The following is a 17523-nucleotide window of genomic DNA, read 5'->3' on the forward strand; positions in this document are numbered from 1 at the left end:
GCTGCTTGATCAGTCCTGGGCAGTTGGCATGTGAAGCCGTGCTTCCGCTGTTTAACTGAAACCTGCTGCCTATTAATGTCACCAGGTAACCCTACTTCTTGCATTGTGAAGGAATAAACACTTCCCTATTTACTTGCTTGACACTATTCGTGATTTTATAGGACTCTACCATATGCCCCCCCTTAGTTATCTCTTTTCTAAAATGAACTGTTTCAGTTTTAATCTCTTCTGAAAGGAAGCTGTTCTACATCTTTAATGTCGTGCCCTAATTCAATTCTAATATACACCTTTACTTAAGACAGTGACCAGAACTGCATGAAGTATTCAAGATGTGAGCATGCCATGGATGTATAGAGGGAGGCATCATGATTTTTGAGATTCATTTTCTATCCCTTTCATAAACAGTGATCTCAACTAATGTGTATTTGTGTAAATGTGTAACCACTACAAGTTTTAGCAATTACATGTTTACATTCAGGAGAGGAGGTGGGCAGGCAGGAGGCTGAGTGGTAGGCAGCCACAGGTGAGGCTGAAGATAATTAAGGGCCAGCTGGAGTTGTAAAAATAAGGGCTTCCTAAGGTGGAGGAAAACACTCATTCTTGCTTCAGCTGTGGAACCAGAAGGACTTGGGTTTCAGGGAAGCTAGAAGCTTCCTGAGACAACGCAGTGCTGGGGAAAGGCAGGCAGAGCTGTGGAACTCTGGCCTGAATTCACTTCCAGGCTGCAGGGCCTGAGGCAAGTTCTGAGGGTACTAGGGCTGCAGGGAGACAGCCAGGGCAGGAGAAGGCCAATGATAAGTGGCCATTTCAGATTGCAGTTTGCCCCTGAGGTCAAGGGGCTAGAATACGACTAGCAATAAGGTCACTGAGGTAAGGTGGGTACAGGGGGTTGCGGATTACCTAAGGGGGAGGACGCCAGAGCATGGGGGCACCGCATCAGGGCAGAACACAGAGGAGAGGGCTGCAGGTCCTATTGTCAGAGAATCACAGAACCCTAGAACTGGAACTCTAGAGGTCATCAAGTCCAGTCCCCTGCCATCACGGCAGGACCAAGCACTGTTTAGATCATCCCTGATAGATGTCTATCCAACCTGCCCTTAAATATCTTCAGTAATGGAGATTCTACAACCTCCCTAGGCAATTTATTCCAGTGCTTAATGACCCTGACAGTTAGGAAGGTTTTCCTAATGTCCAACCTAAACCTCCTTTACTGCAATTTAAGCCCATTACTTCTTGTCCTATCCTCAGAGGACAAGGAGAACAATTTTTCATCCTCCTCGTAACATCCTTTTAGATACTTGAAAACTGCTATCATGTTCCCCTCAATCTTTTCTTTTCCAAACTAAAGAAGCCCAATTCTTTCAGTCTTCCCTCATAGGCCATGTTTTCTAGACCTTTAATCATTTTTGTTGCTCTTCTCTGGACCTTCTCCAAATTCTCTTGAAATGTGGTGCCAAGAACTAGACACAATATTCTAATCAGGACCTAATGAAGTCAGAGTGGAGCAGAAGAATGACTTCTCGTGTCTTGCTCACAACACCCCTGTTAATGCATCCCAGAATAATAGTTGCTTTTTTGCAAGTGTCACACAGTGGACTCATGATTAACTTGTGGTCCACTAAGATCTCTAAATCCCTTTCAGCAGTACTCCTTCCTAGACAATCGCTTCCTATTCCATATGTGTGAAACTGATTGTTTCTTCCTAAGTGGACTACTTTGCATTTGTCTTCATTAAACTTCATCCTGTTTACCTCAGACAATTTCTCTAGTTTGTCCAAATCATTTTGAATTATGACCCTATCCTCCAAACACCAATCTGTGTGGCCTACAGCTTAACAGGCTAGGACGGAAGTTTCCATCCTTGAAGTACATAGCCTGGGACCCTGCAAGCACAAACAGCAGCTGACCCTCATCAGCTTTAACCCATGCACTTGAGCTGGGAAACTACTAAGTTGTAAACAAGTTTGAACTCAGTCTCAGCTCATGAGAATGTTGAGAGTGACGTTGAGCCAGTGCACGCACAACCGGTAAACAACTGGAATATTAGTGTAAGAGTCCCATGCCCAGTGAGTCTCACCAAGGACGTAAGCCTCAGAGGGTGCCCTGGATTCCCCCAGGTGAAGCCACGTCTACTGCGTCTTGCTGCGAGGTGACAGGAATGGGACTCCCTGCAGACTGAAGGGGCGTAAGCATTTCCAAGTGCCTGTTACTCTCTTATGCATTGCTATGCCGGTGCTTATTAATGTGTCACTTTGCGGTAGCTGTATAACCATTTGGCAGTATTAACCCTGAAATAGCAGTGAAGTAGTGAGATTAATAAAAGCAACTATCCCTAATTGACTGTGTTGAAGTGAATCCATAATCCTGTTTGGCCATGGCCCTGTAAGTTGACACCTTAGTTTATTGATAAGAAGGTCATGTCAAATGCCTTACTAAAGTCTAGGTATACCACATCCACCGCTGTTCCCTTATTCACAAGGCTTGATAACCTATTTAACACATAAACAAGTTACAATACGAGACACACCAGTCAGAAGGGGGTGCTTCGTCGCTGAGTGAAGCTGATTCCTGGAGTGACCAGCAGAAGACACTGCAGTGGTGAGTTACACCACGTTACGAGCCTCCACTGTTTACCGCTCTCCATTGTGAAAACTGACCATTTATTCCTGCTTTTGATTCCTGTCTTAGCTCAGGACAGAACCTACCACCTATCCCATTGATTTTCTTTGCTTAAGAGCCTTTGGTGAGGGACTCTGACAAAGGTTTTCTGAAAGTCCAAGTACATTATTTTGACTGGATCGTGCTTCTATACAATCTTGCTGGCTCCCTCAGAGAATTTGAGTGGACTGGTGAGGAAGGATTTCCCTTTACATAAAGCCATGCTGAGTCTTCTCCAATTCGTTGTGTTTATGTAATTGTTGGATAATTTGGTTCTTAGGCCTAATTTCAAGAAAAGTGCCTGGTACTGAAGTGAGGCTTACTAGCCTGTAATTGCCAGGCTCGCTATTGGAGCCTTTGTAAAAATTATTAGTTACAGAGACTGATTGAAATGGGAATTTCATATTACAGTTAAAGCAAAATACAGGACTATGTAGCATTTTAAAGACTAACAAGATGGTTTATTAGATGATGAGCTTTCGTGGGCCAGACCCACTTCCTCAGATCAAATAGTGGAAGAAAATAGTCACAACCATATATACCAAAGGATATAATTTTAAAAAATGAACACACATGAAAAGGACAAATCAAATTTCAGTACAGAAGAGGGAAGGTGGGGGGAAGGTGAATGTCTGTGGGCTAATGATATTAGAGGTGATAATTAGGGAAGCTATCTTTGTAATGGGTAAGATAACTAGATCCTTTGTTTAGACTCAGACGTAAAGTGTCGAATTTTAGCATGAATGACAGTTCAGAGGATTCCCTTTAAAGTGCTACATAGTCCTATATTTTGCTTCAGCTACACCAGACTAACACAGCTACATTTCTATTATCATACTACAGTTAGTAATTGTGCAATTTCATTTTTTTGAAACTCTTGGGTCAACGTCATCTGGACCTGGTGATTTATTGCTGTTTATGGCTCAGGTGGACGGATCTCCCACATACCCTGTGAAGTGAAGACCAATGGAAAGAATTCATTTAGCTTCTCCACATTGGTCTTACCTTCCTTGAGTACTCTTTTAGCATTTCGATCATCCAGTGGTTCCACTGACTTTGCAGGCTTCCTGCTGTTAATGTACTTTTCTGGGGGGGGCTAAACTTAAAACACAACAAATAGAATGGTAGGACTTAAAAGACTAACAAAACATGTAGATGGTATCACGAGCTTTTGTGGGCACTCTTCAAATTCTCTCTTGGCCTGCCTTATACTTCACACTTGCCTTGCCGGATTTTATTTTCCCCAGAAGGATTTGACTTAAAATTTTTAAAGAATGCCTTCTGTCTCTCCCTTACTCTGTTTAGTCATGGCAACATGTTTTGGAGTTTTGTTACGTAGGGTATACACATAGTTTGAATCTCTTTGAAGGTGTTTTTCAATAGTTTCTATGCAATGTGCAGGCATTTCACCCTTGTGATTGTTCCTGTTAGCTAGTCAAACAAAAATTAACTCATTTTAGTGTAGTTTCTTTTCTTTCTTTTTTAAAGTTAAGTTTTTTTAAGAGGCAGCAGCACAGGGTGGCAGCAGTCCCTGTCCGCAGAGGTCTGAGCTCCCCACGGACAGAGGCTGCTGCAGGAGGTGGGAGAGACTGCCACAAAGCAGCCTCTGGCTGTGGCTGGCCATGGACAGAGACTTGTCCAGCAGCAGCCCCTGTCTGCAAGGGGTCCGAGCTGCTGCCAGGAACCAGCCTCTGATCACAGGGAGCTCGGACATCCCTGCGGATAGATGTTACTTCATGGAAGCTCCCTTTGTCTGCTCTGTTGCTGCCTCTATTGGGGGGGGGGGGGGAGGATGGGGTAAGGCGGTACTGTGGAGCTAGTACTGGCGGGGAACCAGCTTTTAAGCTGGTTCCCCCCAGCACTGGCTCTTGTTCCCTTATCACGTGCCCTTGCTGCCTGTGATACGGCATGGGGGAGGGAGGGGCACTAGGCTTATCAGTTAATCGCACACTCAATTACATGTTGACATCCATACTTAGAACTAAATAAAGAATTGCCTCTCTCCTTCTAAGTTCTAGGACAAGATGCTCAAAGAAGTCTTTTATGAAGTCTAGAAATTTTCTCTCTGCATTCCTTCCTGAAGTGACATGTTCCCAGTCAATATGAGGCTAGCTGAAATCTCTTATTATCATTATTGAGTTTTCTGCTTCAGAGCCACTCTACACTCCTGGAGTATTTCACAGTGTCCCCATTCTGCAAAGTAAGCATACTACTACTGCTATGTTCTTATTGCCCAAGCATGTGATTTCTATCCTTAAGAGTTAAATGTAAGATTTTTACTGTATTTGACTATTCTTTTGTCAACCTTTAGTGCTATTCCCTCAGTGTGAACTATTGTAATTCCTATACATTTTGTACGCATTATTACCATGTTCCATCAATTATCTTATTACACTTAAGTTTCTGCAATCCTAATTATGTCACTATCCTAATTTAATACCAGACACACTGGTTCACCCAATTTAGTATTTAGAGTTTTAGACTGTGCCAGCATAGTATGTCAAAATCATTAGGTATTGTTCTATAAAAACACAGTTTAGAACTTATTCTTACATACCTTCAATATCTGAAACTATTAGCATCTGAGGCTGAGAGAGACCTTCCTGAAGGCTGTAGAAATGGATTGTGCTGTCAAATGTTATAAAGCCTATTTTTGTTCTAGTGTTCCCAGGAAGCCTAAAAATCAGAAACAGGATTCAGCAAGTCAAATTTAGTTACCCTACATTATTTAAGTGCAAGCACATTCTTTCAGAGCTATTACAATGACATGAAGTGGAGGGACATTTTTATACCTGCTGGGAAATACAGCTTCTGCAATATTCATCACATTATTCTCAGGCTAATGCTTATACTCACTCCCCCTACCCAACAAGTAGTTCGAACAAATGCAGTACTAAATTTATTCATGGCTTGCCTTTGAGGTATTTTATAGCACTAAACTGACATTATTTATGTTGAGACTCAATCTATAGCAATGATTTTCAACCTTTTTTCCATTTGTGGACCCCTAAACAATTTTGAATGGTAGTGCAGATCCTCATGGAAATTTAGCGTAACATAAAAGTCTGAGCCTGAAAACTGACTGAACAGAAACCAAATACAAATGTTCCATATGCTCAGCATGGCATTTGATGCAGTGAGAGAAAGGATGCTCATCTATGGGCTTCTCTTATATCACTACCTCTGGTTTTGACCTGTATGTGGAGGTATTCACACACCCTTGACTGATCAGAAGAACGAAATGCCTTTCCTTGGATCTGAAACTTTATGTTCAGAGTCATCTTTCGTGGATCCCTTCGACAAAGTCTGTGGACCTGCATGGGTCCACACACCAGAGGTTGAAAACCACTGCTCTAACACAAGACAGAATCAAGATTCATATAACCTATCTTCCACTTCCAGAAAGCCCCCCCCCTCCCAAAAAAAGTCCCTCAATCAAAGGGAGAAATTCCAAGGTAAACAGAGAGCTTCTTACCGAACATTTGCACAGAGCTTTAAAGATGTGAAGCATTACACAAGTCCTTAGTGGGAATAGCTACAAACTGAAAACTCTGTAAGCCTGAAAGTTTGTCTGTCATCAATAGAAGATGGTTCAGTAAAAGATATTAGCTCACCCAATTTGTCTCTCATGCAAAGCTTTATAGATATGTATGTGCATTTGTTGTGAGTACACACTGAATTACTGTTTCTAAAGCCATAGTTTCAATGCAAACTTATGACATTCTTATGAATGTTTTGCATTATAAATCAAAACCAAGGTGTGTAATCAGACTGGCACATACATTTTAAAAATCAGGGTTTGAGCACACAATTACAATTGATAAAAACTGAGTTTAAGGCTTTGAAAATTTTCCTCTCTGGATTAAAAATGGACTGAATTAAAATCTTGTCCACAGAATATTAAACTAATTTCACAAATCACCAAAAAAAAAGTCCACACAGAAAACACTGGAAATATAGGGGGAGGAGAAAGATTAAATTCTGATAAAAGAACCAAAACTTACAAGTCAAGATTGTCTAACAAGGTCTTGCAGACTGTATTCAAGTATCCTGTCTCAATTGCATTGTGGGAGACATCAAACACAAAGAGGTACACAGGAGGTTGAGGTGGACGTAGCTGAAAAAAAAAAAACCAACGTTTTTTAATGTCCATATAGTTTCATAGTTCATTTATTAGTTATATTGTAGGTTTACATTGCATCATTCAGAACGCATTCCCAAAACAGAAATCTCTCTAATTTGTGTAATAGAGAACAAATAAGCCATGATCGTTCAAAATAGGGTAAGTAGGAAATACAGAGGAAAACCACATAGGATAAATTCTAGTCCTTGACAAAGTGAAACTGTCAGATCAAAACTGGCCTGATGCGGATATCTGTAAAAATAAGATTTTATAAAATCCAGAGTCAACAAGAATGTAATTTAAAGATCAGCAAGGGACTTTTTTAAACATTGCATTGCCAAATATTCCATTGTAATTCAAACAGTAGAATATCCTGATAGCAATCCAGAATAGTGACCAGTCATCATCAAGGTTGAGATAATATAAGTAAAAATATAAATATCAACATTAGCTTTCTAAAGTACTAATTTTTTAAAATCTAAATATATTATTTTGAACAAGTTCATTTCTACTTTAATGTATTGATTCAATGTCCCTTTAACATGCTGTCTCCTCCAAGTTCTCAGAACTGGTATTTTCCAATCTAGATGGCAATCAGTTACTTTAGAAAAGTGCAATTACAATGATACTGTTCATCACCATTCGTTTAGTTGGTAATGCTTAAGGAGCAGCAGCGCTGAAACCCTTCTCCAAACACTCACTGAAGTCAACAGGAGTAACTCAGGTGAGCAACAGTTGCAGGACTGGACTCTTGGTCTATTACTCAGTGGCTTTAGTACAAGTATACTATCTTAAGTACAGTTCAAGGAACAATGTCTAAGCTTTCTAATGTTTTTCATTAGAATATTAAAAAAGTTACTATAAACTAGAAATAAACATTAATATTTAGAAAATAGAACCACAATTTATGTTAAGATTCTTTGCCTTTAACCACGCACGTTAAACTAGTTCATGGTGTCCTGTGCCACAAGTTTTCAACTTAGGAGTTCTGAACACACTGGGGTTCATGAGAGTGAGAGACAGCAACCACTTCTTAATATAGGAGGGGTGGTCCAAAAATGTGTCGTAATTCAAGATCACAATCCACAATAGACAAACAACCAGTGGTCCTGTAGCACGTTAGAGACTAACAAAAATACATATACTATCATGAGCTTTTGTTGGCACAACTATATATATATATATATATATATATATATATATATATATATATTTATTTTGTTAGTCTCTAAGGTGCTACAGGACCACTAGTTGTTTATTTTTTTTTAAATTACAGATTAACACAGCTACCCTTTTAAGACTTTTAATCCAGAACAGGTGCAGAACCACTGTCACCCATAGCTATAACTGCAGAAGATGGCAAAACTGATCAATCTCAAATGCACTGTTGGGTGAGAACAATCAAATGACTTTTACTAATCTACCAAAAGCAGGAGTGCAAGCAATGGCTGTGTGCAATTTGTCATATTAAACGAATGTAAAACAACTTCAGCACAATGTTTTCTTGGTGTAAGAAATCTTAGGTGTGAACACATTCAGACACTGTGATGGTTTAAAAAGAAGGATTTATAGGATTCAAAACTATGAAAAACAGGTCTCTACCACTTGAGCTGAGACAGCAGGCTAAACAAACAGGAACCAGCCACTAGAACAGTTACCTCCAACCTTTATGCCCAAGATCACTTTCTGAATTTAAGAGCAACCCAAGATCTACACTGCCCCTTCCCCAAGGTCCTACCCCGCTCAACCTCCCCTCTCTCCGCCTGCCCCAGCACCATGACACTCCCAGAAGGGGCCAATGCACCCTTGTGGTCTGGGGGCACATGGCTCCACGTGCTGCCCTTCTTTACTGGAACCACTCCCCCAGTTTCCATTGCCAATTTCCGTGTCCCTAACCAATGGGAGCTGAAGGGGGCCAAGACACCTGCCCCACCCACCCACCCACCGGGCCACACTGGCCAGGTAGGAAGCCTGCCAATTGTGATCAACTGTGAGATTCCTCAGGTTCAACCAGTCAATAGCGATCAACCAGTTGATGAACACTATACTAGAGCGAGAACTGTTTAGATGCACTAGCCCAGTGGAATACCTTAGCTTTCTTCATTAGGAACCTAGCAGTACTAACACATTTTCTGATATAAACGTACAAAATAATATTTGCAATAAACTCAGATGTTGAAGTTACATAATGCTATCCGAAAAGCACATCTTGCAGAATTACTCAAACACACTCTGTTACCTTACTTACTGGGAATCTGCAAAGCATCTAGCACAATCGGGAATTTTTTCCTACTGAGGTCCTAGACATTAAAGCAATATAAAAGTTTAATAAAAAAGTGAACAAACTCTCACCATGTATTCAGAGGGAGCCATGAACTCAATAGTAGCATTTTGAACTTCAGGTCTTTTATGAGGTTCTCCATATACTCTTGTCACAGGATTGTACATGAATTCTTCAGGAACTACAATCAAATGAAAAATATTGTATTTATCACAGCTCACACTAACATACACTAATATTAAAAGTGGTAGGATTTTGCACAGACATGTCTAAGTAATGATGCTGTATCTGCAATGTGATAATGTGTAAGAGGAAACATAGGGGTACTAGTAGGATAGCAAGTTACTACAGTATCACACATTTGGAGATTGTTTCAAACTCAATTAAGCTTTTTTAGCGATCACATAATGATCCATAATGGAAGTCTTCCTACATCGCACAATCCCATTATTTGTTACACTAGAGATGTTAAATTGCAGTTATCTGGCTAATCATGTAGTTGATACAGTTTGTATCAACTACACGATTAGTCAATAAGAGGCTACTCTGCAGAGCCACAACGGAGGTAGCTCTTGGAGCCAGCTGCTGCTGGGACTGAGCAAACCTGGCTCACGCCAGCTCTGGGAGCCATCCGTGCTGCAGTGCTGCGTTTTAAATGTAGTAAGAGCCTCTGTGTTCTTACTACATTTAAAATGCAGAGGCAGTGTCCCAGACCAGCACGAGCTGGAACTGCTCGGTCCCAGCTTGTGCAAAATCCAGCAGACCCGTTCATGGCTGCTAGGGCTGGCTGTTGTAAACTGAGGCTGATCCCCGTGGACGGGGCTGCTGCTGGAACAGCCTCTGCCCGTTGTGAGCTTCAGCCTACCATGGGCAGAGGATGCTTCTCAGTAGCCTCCCCTATCCCCCCATGGCTGCCTCCAATAGAGGTAGTGGGGTGGGAGGGGTCTTGGGGGCAGGTGGCATCGTGGAGACAGTGCTGGGGGGAACTGGCTTTTAAGCCAGCTCCCCTCAGCACAGGTTGCTGTCTCTCCCCCTTCTCCCCCCCAGCTGCTTCTCATACATAGAGGGGAGAGAAGTGAGTAGTGAAGTACTCCACTCGACTACCCAATGAGCTTATGGGGACTAACGTCCCTAGTTATCACTCACAGGGCTCGACAAATCAGTGAATCTACTCGCCTGTGGCGAGTAGATTTCAGCCGGTTGCCCCATTCACTGGCAGCCTGCGCATGCACAATACGGGGCTGGCGAGTACCGTGTTTTAGCAAATATAACCTGCGGGTTATATTCATTTTTACAACCACCACCACCACCACCACTCCTCCGCGGGGTATACTCAGGTGCAGGTTTACAGAGGCTTTTTTTTTTTTTTTTAAACTCACCAGGTGGTGAGCTCTCCATCGCCTTTTCCTGTGGCTACACAGCCGCCAGCCTCCAGGCGGGAAAACACTCACCCCCCCCAGTTCCTGCACAGCCGCAGGAAGGGGCGGCGGAGTGCTCATCCCCCTACCCCTTCCTGCAGCTGCACAGGAACTGGGCAGTGAGCGCTCCCCCGCCCAGAGGCTGGTGGTTCCTGCTCCCCTGCCACTTCCTGCGGCTGCAGAGGAACCTGTGGAATGAGTGTTCCCCCGCCTGGAGGCTGCGCTGGAACCTGGGGCAGTGAGTGGCTAATCTCCCCCACCCTCCCGCACCGTAAATATACCCCCAGCACAGAAAAGTCTTGTATATCCCACCGATTATATTCGTGTGCGGGGTATACAAGATTTTTTTTTTACTCAAATAAAAAAACCGCAGGGCATATTCGGGTGCGGGGTATATTCACAAAGTTACGGTAGATTTCGTCGCGGTTTGTCAAGCCCTGATCACTCACAATCCTGATCTGGGAATGACTAGAAGCATAGCAGCAGAGCTCAGATGTCAGGATCAAAGTGTATTGGGGGAATGTATGTAGAAGTCCAATTCAAAAGTTGACATGCATGTTTAAGTGGGCTCCTGGTTTTAAAACCTACCATCATTCACTCTATAACACAAGTTGCATTTCCATCTCCTTTGGTCTAGAAAGCTGACAAAAGGGTTAATATACGTCCTGCAGGAACGACATCGCACAATTGTACTGGAGGTCACCACAGGTAATTGCTGGAAAAGAGGAACTTCTGTTTTAAAATCCCAAAGATACAGATGACATATCTACCACAGTAATACTAATTTCTGTGATCTCAAGTTTGCCAGCCTGGATGCAACAGTCACGTAAGAAGCAGAATCAAGGAAGAAAAGTATCCCTAATCCATATAGGGATGCCGCCAAAACTTTAACTGTTAGAAAGGTTGACTGAATTCAGGCTCTAATCTTTTTAGCCGTGTATGTTTCAAAATGATGATAAACCTCTCAATCAGCATGTCTAATTTTGTGTTTCCAGTTTATTTTACAAAAACTGAGTTGGGGAAGACTTACCCCCAATTCAACACTGCAGAAATAGAAGTCATAAAAGTGTTCTAGAAATATAAGTCAATTGCGGAAGTAACAGGCTGTGGGACTAAGAATGTGATAGTGTACGTTTAAACAGTTAACCGATGAGCCTACGGTTACATGCAAGGTTCCCCACATCCATGCTGCTGCCTCTGTATCAGCGGCAGCGGAGGGGAGGGAGCCGATGGCAACATGTGGAGGAGGGAGGCAGCAAGTGGAAGCCAGCTTTGTGAGCTGCCCCCCCCCCCCCGCATGTAAACATGTAATCACTGAAAATTTCAGCAGTTACATATCTCCCCCCCAAAAAAAATGCGTTTTAACATCCCTATGTGTGACTCTCATAAATTCATAGTAATTGAATCCACACTGCCTTCCTTCTGACTCCAGAAGTCCCTTCTGACTCCAGAAGTCACCAAAAAGCACACTTATCTGGAAAGTAGCAATAGAAGCAGATTAAATTCAAGAACTATGTAGTTTAAAAGGTGGCTGAGTCCATTCGAATTTTAGTTCCTAATTTAGTTAAGAATTAGCACTCAGGAGACTTGAGTATATGAAGAAATCAATGGTGACAGCCAGTATGTGACTAGATAAAACCGTAAAAACTATACCAAAATATATTGACTCGCTTTGTTATAGTTTGTGCACTGTACTGTACCTCAGAGCTTCTAATAGCATTTAAAACGAGGCTAGGGACTGAAACAGGGGCAGATATTTAACAAAATGACAGTGGTTTTCACAGAACAGAAGCAAGATGACAGTTTTCTAAGGGAAGTTTTTATTTTTCTGGGCCAAGATTAGCTGACAGATTTACCTCTGTTAGTTATCTAATATTGAACTCTAGAACAGATATAGCGGACACTACAGTAATTTAAAGCTTTTAATATTTCATCATACCGATAAGTCTTTGAAAGGATGAAGCAGGAGCCCCAAAGGAAGTTTGGCTTTATTCAATAAGGCCTGAGTTTGAGGAATGTTAGTCAGGGTACATCGGAACAACCTACATGAAGGATAAAGGGTTATTTTCAGAGACTTTAAGAGAATAACATTGTTTTTAAGTAGTACATTGCATCCTTTATACTGTATATTTCTTTTCATAGTTAGTAGCAGTGAACTGCTATTTCTTAACAAAATACCCTCTCTGGTTATATGCCAAAGCTACTAAGTCAACCTGAACTGTTTGAATCTAAGGCATAATCATCATACATACCTTGTTTTTTCTAAATCATAACTGTATTTTGTATACAATTGATTGAGCAGAATAAGTATAGTGGCCCCAAACACATTCTGCTACAAATACAAAACTTACAGTCTATTTAAGCCCAAGTTAGACTTTTCAGATAGTTAAAGGACCTTTCATACATAACTTTATTTATTTCTATTTCTGTTTTTAACTTTTATTTTTTGCTAGTTGTATCTCTTGGGTTCTATCATCTATCCAAGGGCTTCAAAAGAAAGACGCCTTTACCCATGTTTCCATAACGCAACAAAAACCACTGTGGGGATGCATTTTATCAATTTAAGATTATTTAAACGCAGGTTTGTATTTTGTTTGTATTTCTGTGTAGAGGGTATAATGAAAAGCACTTTAGTTACATATTCTAACAGGAAAAGGCCAAGTCGTTGGCCTTGGAACTGAAGAACCTCTGCACTTCAAAACACTAATCTTTGTCTAATGGATATAAAGGAGCTGAACATATGTATTATATTTTGAAATACTTATGTTGAGGTGAATGGAGAAAAATTAGATAACTAACCAGTCTATATACTGGAAAAAAAAGGTTACACTCAAGGAAATCCCTATTTTGTAAGGGAAGATGAGGTCATGGATAGGTGTTAAACTACTCTAAAACATATTTTTAGATCTCTGACAAATGGCAAAACGAGAGAGAACATCTACCTAAAGTGTTCTAAAAATAGCGTTTAGAAGATGACTTTGTTGTTTATATAAGATATCAACTATTACACTGTCAAACAAACTTCTAAGACCTTACAAAGTTCCCAGAAGCAATTTTTCTAGAAAGAACATATGAACCTTCATTCTCATTTGAGGGGGACAGAGGTGACTGACAGCAATAAAAGCTGTTGTGGACTTGCATTTCATTCTCTTCTGATCAACTCAATACCAGAAATTTGCTGAAGTACAAAAAGAGACTGAAGAATAGTTTAAGAATGAGTTCATATAGCTAGTATCTTGAAGGTGTCAAGACCAGATTAATTCATGCATTTGCACCCTGATGTGTATTTTACTCATCTTTTTTTAAATTTAAAAATTAAGCCAGTTTTCATCTTTCATTATTTTAATTAAGATGCCACTTTTCATTTAATCATAGGTACTAAAACTGGAAGGGACCTCAAGAGATCATCAAGTCCAGTCCCCTGCCCTCACAGCAGGAAGAAGCACCGCCTAGATCAGTGTTTCTTAAACTGTGTTCTGTGGCACACCAGTGTGCTGCGAGGCAGTCGGAGGTGTGCCGCCGAGAACAGAATTAAAAATGGCCACCCTTAAAGGGGCAGGCAACCTTTTTTCTTTTGCTCAGTAACTTTCCCCCGACCCTTTTTTTTGGGGGGTGTGCGCATGCTCAACAAAAAATCCTTAGTGTTCCTCAAAACAAATTATTTTTGGTGTTCCTTGGTCTTAAAAAGTTTAAGGAACACTGGCCTAGATCATCCCTGGTAGATGTCTATCTAGCCTGCTCTTAAATGTCTCCAGTGATGAAGATTCCACAATTCCTCTAGGCAATTTATTCTAGGGTTTAACCACCTTGACAGTTAGGAAGTTTTTCCTAATGTCCAAACAAAACCTCCCTTGCTGCACTTCTTCTTGTCCTATCATCAGAGGCCAAGGAGAACAACTTTTCTCCCTCCTCCTCATAATACTCTTTTAGAAACTTGAAAACTGCTACCATGTCCTCTTTTCAGTCTTCTCTTTTCTAAATGAAACAAGCCCAGTTCTTTCAGTGTTCCCTCATAGCTCATGTTTTCTGGGCCTTTAATCATTTTCAAACAATTACTGTCCATATCCAAAAAACCTAAGCAAGCATTTCAGGAATGTAAGAAATCTATATGCTGATTTTTAGACACGGAGGCTACGTCTACGCTGGCAGCTTGTTGTACAAGAACTGTTTTGCGGAAGAGTTCTTGAGCAAAAAGTCTTCTACAAGAGCGCGTCTACACTATCATGTGCTTTTGTGAAAGAGATTCATGTTGCCTGTCTACACTGCCCTCTTGCGCAAGAGGGCTTATTCCTTGTGGAGAGAGGAATAACTCTTCTGGAAGAAGCCCTGTTTTCCGACGCTAGACTGTAAATTTACTTATGCAAGAACGCGCATGCAGTGAAGACATCCAGCAAGTTTTAGCGCAAGAACAGCTGTTCTTGCACAAGAAGCTGCCAGTGTAGACGTAGCCTAAGGGTTGTTGGGTTTTTTTAAATCCAAGGAACTTATTTCCATTTCTTTTGATAAATTATAGCTAATGGGAAATCTTACTCTGGATTACAGTTGAGTTTCTGGATTTCTTCATGCAAGTTTGGAACCGGAGCCTGCAAAGGTGTTGTAGGAAGAATATTTCTTTCTTGAAGAAGGTTGATAGATCTTAAACCTTCTGGTTGCAGACTCAGGCTACTCATAGGTGCAGTTAGGTGATTACTACCCAAGGAAGGCTAAGGAAAAAAAATATATAAAAGTTAATTGAATTTATCTGGATATGCCTATTTTGAAAACAAGCCAATTATTTCCCTGTCAGAATTTTCTAGTTCATGTATTTCTTGGTATTCTGCTGCAATATAGCCAGGCACTGGTTACAAAAACTTAAGCTTCTCGTTTCTTGATATTTGACAAAATTATGTATTATAGCAAAGATATGCATCACCAATGCACCTATTTTATGACTTCTGAGTTTATTGGCAATTTTTATTAGCAATCAACAGGACCCTGTATATGCAATTATACAGGCACATAAATAATCAGACGTTTTACCTGCATATTTATGCATTTTCTGCATAATTTGATTTCAAAGGTAATTTAATGCCTACATTCCTCTGATGATCTGGACCAGTGTGACCAGCTGAAGTGGAGGACATGCAGTAGCATGAGATCCACAATTATCATCGGGGACAGAGCTAAGGGAGACTTTCCAAACTAGTCCTCCTAAACAACATAAATATGAAGTTACTGAGCAGATACCCTCCCCAACTGTACAGCTCCTAAAACTCAGTGTTGTGGAGCAGTGCATTTTTGTGAGTCTAGGGATCCTAGCAGCTACAACCTCAAACTCCACAGGCACAAATTTAGGTGCTTATATCACTGTCTCTCCCACTGTCAGCATAGATAGGCTGAATGGCTCCTAAACAAGTTATTTTGTGATTAATTGCAGTATAATGCTTCATAATTCAATATAGCCATGCCACATGTATCAGGAGATCCTTGCTGCATAATTTAGGTGTATCATGTTGCACAGTATAAGGGGTCTTGCAAGAAAGTTTATTTGAACGTAATACCCATGTTAATGTTCAGTCTATTATTATTTTGAACAGGGACAAATCTGTGTACCTCTTTCAGAATGCAGTAAAGTGAGCTATGCAGAATTTCTGCCTCAAAACATTTACCAACTAAAAACTCTTGTACATCAATTATGGGACACACTGTGGCAGGTGATGATCATATCATGAACACTACAACATGCATAACATTTTTGCAAGGAGGAAAAAGCTTTGCATACTAACTGGGAGCATAGGACAATAGAACAAAGAACAGGCCAAGACAAATTTGGCTTGAGCAAGAGGCAGAAGTATATTAATGGCCTGCTTTGAAAGTCAGGAGAAAAAACCTGAAATATGTAGAATACTGGACACCAATTTTGATCATCAATACAGACAGGGAATCAGTGGGAGGAAATTAAAAATACAATCAGTGGCTGGAAAAAATTATTTTGGCAGCGGTACAGATTAATTTAGGGAGACAATCTTGTAAAGAGAACTGGTACACATTTGCAATAAGTTGATATTGCTTCAAAAGATGTAGAAAAAGTTTCTCCCTGACCAACTCTGAAGAACTAACCAACAGAGATAAATTTAGGTCTGAGTCCTGTAAGATTAATTGCACAGACACACTCTGGTTCTTACATAGATTCTTATGAAGTTTACAAAGTCCTACATGAGTGCAGGGTTCTGCCTGCACAGATCTGTTTACAGGACTGAGGTGTGAGAGGGACATAAAATCAACAGGAAAGATTTACCTGAGGGAATGGCTGTGGTCCAGCTGGATACTGCAGAGGTGAGGACTGCATTCCTGGTGCTCCAGGTGAAGACACATTCTGGTAGCCTGGTGGTAGGGTGGGATAAGAATACCCAACACTTCTACCCAGATTAAGATTCTGGGGAGCAGATGATGAACATGTAGTTGCTAAAGTGGACAAACAGGATTTTCATATACAAATGAGTTATCCAAGAAAGGCAGTCAGGTTGATAGAACAAAATATAGAGCTTCCCTTGATATCATGCTACTATGACATTCTGGCCAGGAAATTACTGAAAGGTCTTGGCTGGACTGTTGTTTAAAAACACTTACATGGATAAGCATAATAAACTGTTACAACAAAGATCCAATACTACAGTTTCCAATTTCCTTCAGATAAACTTACATGGAGTAAAGTATACATTTGTTAAAGAAACCCCCTACCGCCTCCCTCCTGAAATGGCTCTCTCAAGATGAAAAGTGTTTAATAAAAATGTCCTACCCATAAAGCCGCCTCCTTCTATCGCATCATAACTGTTTTGGACCAAAGATCCATCACTGGCAGTGGCTGCTACATCACCTACTAAGAACAATCCATTAAAAAAGGAAGACAAATGCAGAAATTGAGCTGCTTTTCCTTATTAGAAGTTGATATCAGCAATTGATTTAATATGATTGTGACAAGCTGGAAAATATTTCACCATAAAAATCCTAATGCCTAATTCTAACAAAGTGAAAAGGGATCTCCTAATGGAAAGGGAGAGGTA

The 17523-nt window shown here is 40.8% G+C and overlaps 1 protein-coding gene across 2 annotated transcripts in view; it reads right to left on the bottom strand.

Annotated features, from left to right (window-relative positions):
• Nucleotides 1–17523, bottom strand: part of SEC24A (SEC24 homolog A, COPII component) — a 66376-nt gene that overhangs the window by 30190 nt on the left and 18663 nt on the right. The window contains exons 4-11 of one of the 2 annotated variants that reach the window (XM_025181212.3): nt 17259–17336; nt 16758–16924; nt 15011–15183; nt 12420–12522; nt 11069–11195; nt 9134–9243; nt 6663–6775; nt 5216–5334 (exon numbers count right to left, since the gene is read on the bottom strand). In XM_025181212.3, coding sequence (XP_025036997.1) covers nt 5216–5334; nt 6663–6775; nt 9134–9243; nt 11069–11195; nt 12420–12522; nt 15011–15183; nt 16758–16924; nt 17259–17336 — 990 coding nt within the window. Of the gene's footprint in view, nt 1–5215; nt 5335–6662; nt 6776–9133; nt 9244–11068; nt 11196–12419; nt 12523–15010; nt 15184–16757; nt 16925–17258; nt 17340–17523 lie in introns of both variants that reach the window. The other variant, XM_075900399.2, reaches the window with a different exon arrangement.

Source organism: Pelodiscus sinensis, chromosome 16 (genome assembly GCF_052426305.1).
Source record: "Pelodiscus sinensis isolate ZL-2025 chromosome 16, ASM5242630v1, whole genome shotgun sequence".
In the NCBI taxonomy this organism is placed as follows: Eukaryota; Metazoa; Chordata; order Testudines; family Trionychidae; genus Pelodiscus; species Pelodiscus sinensis.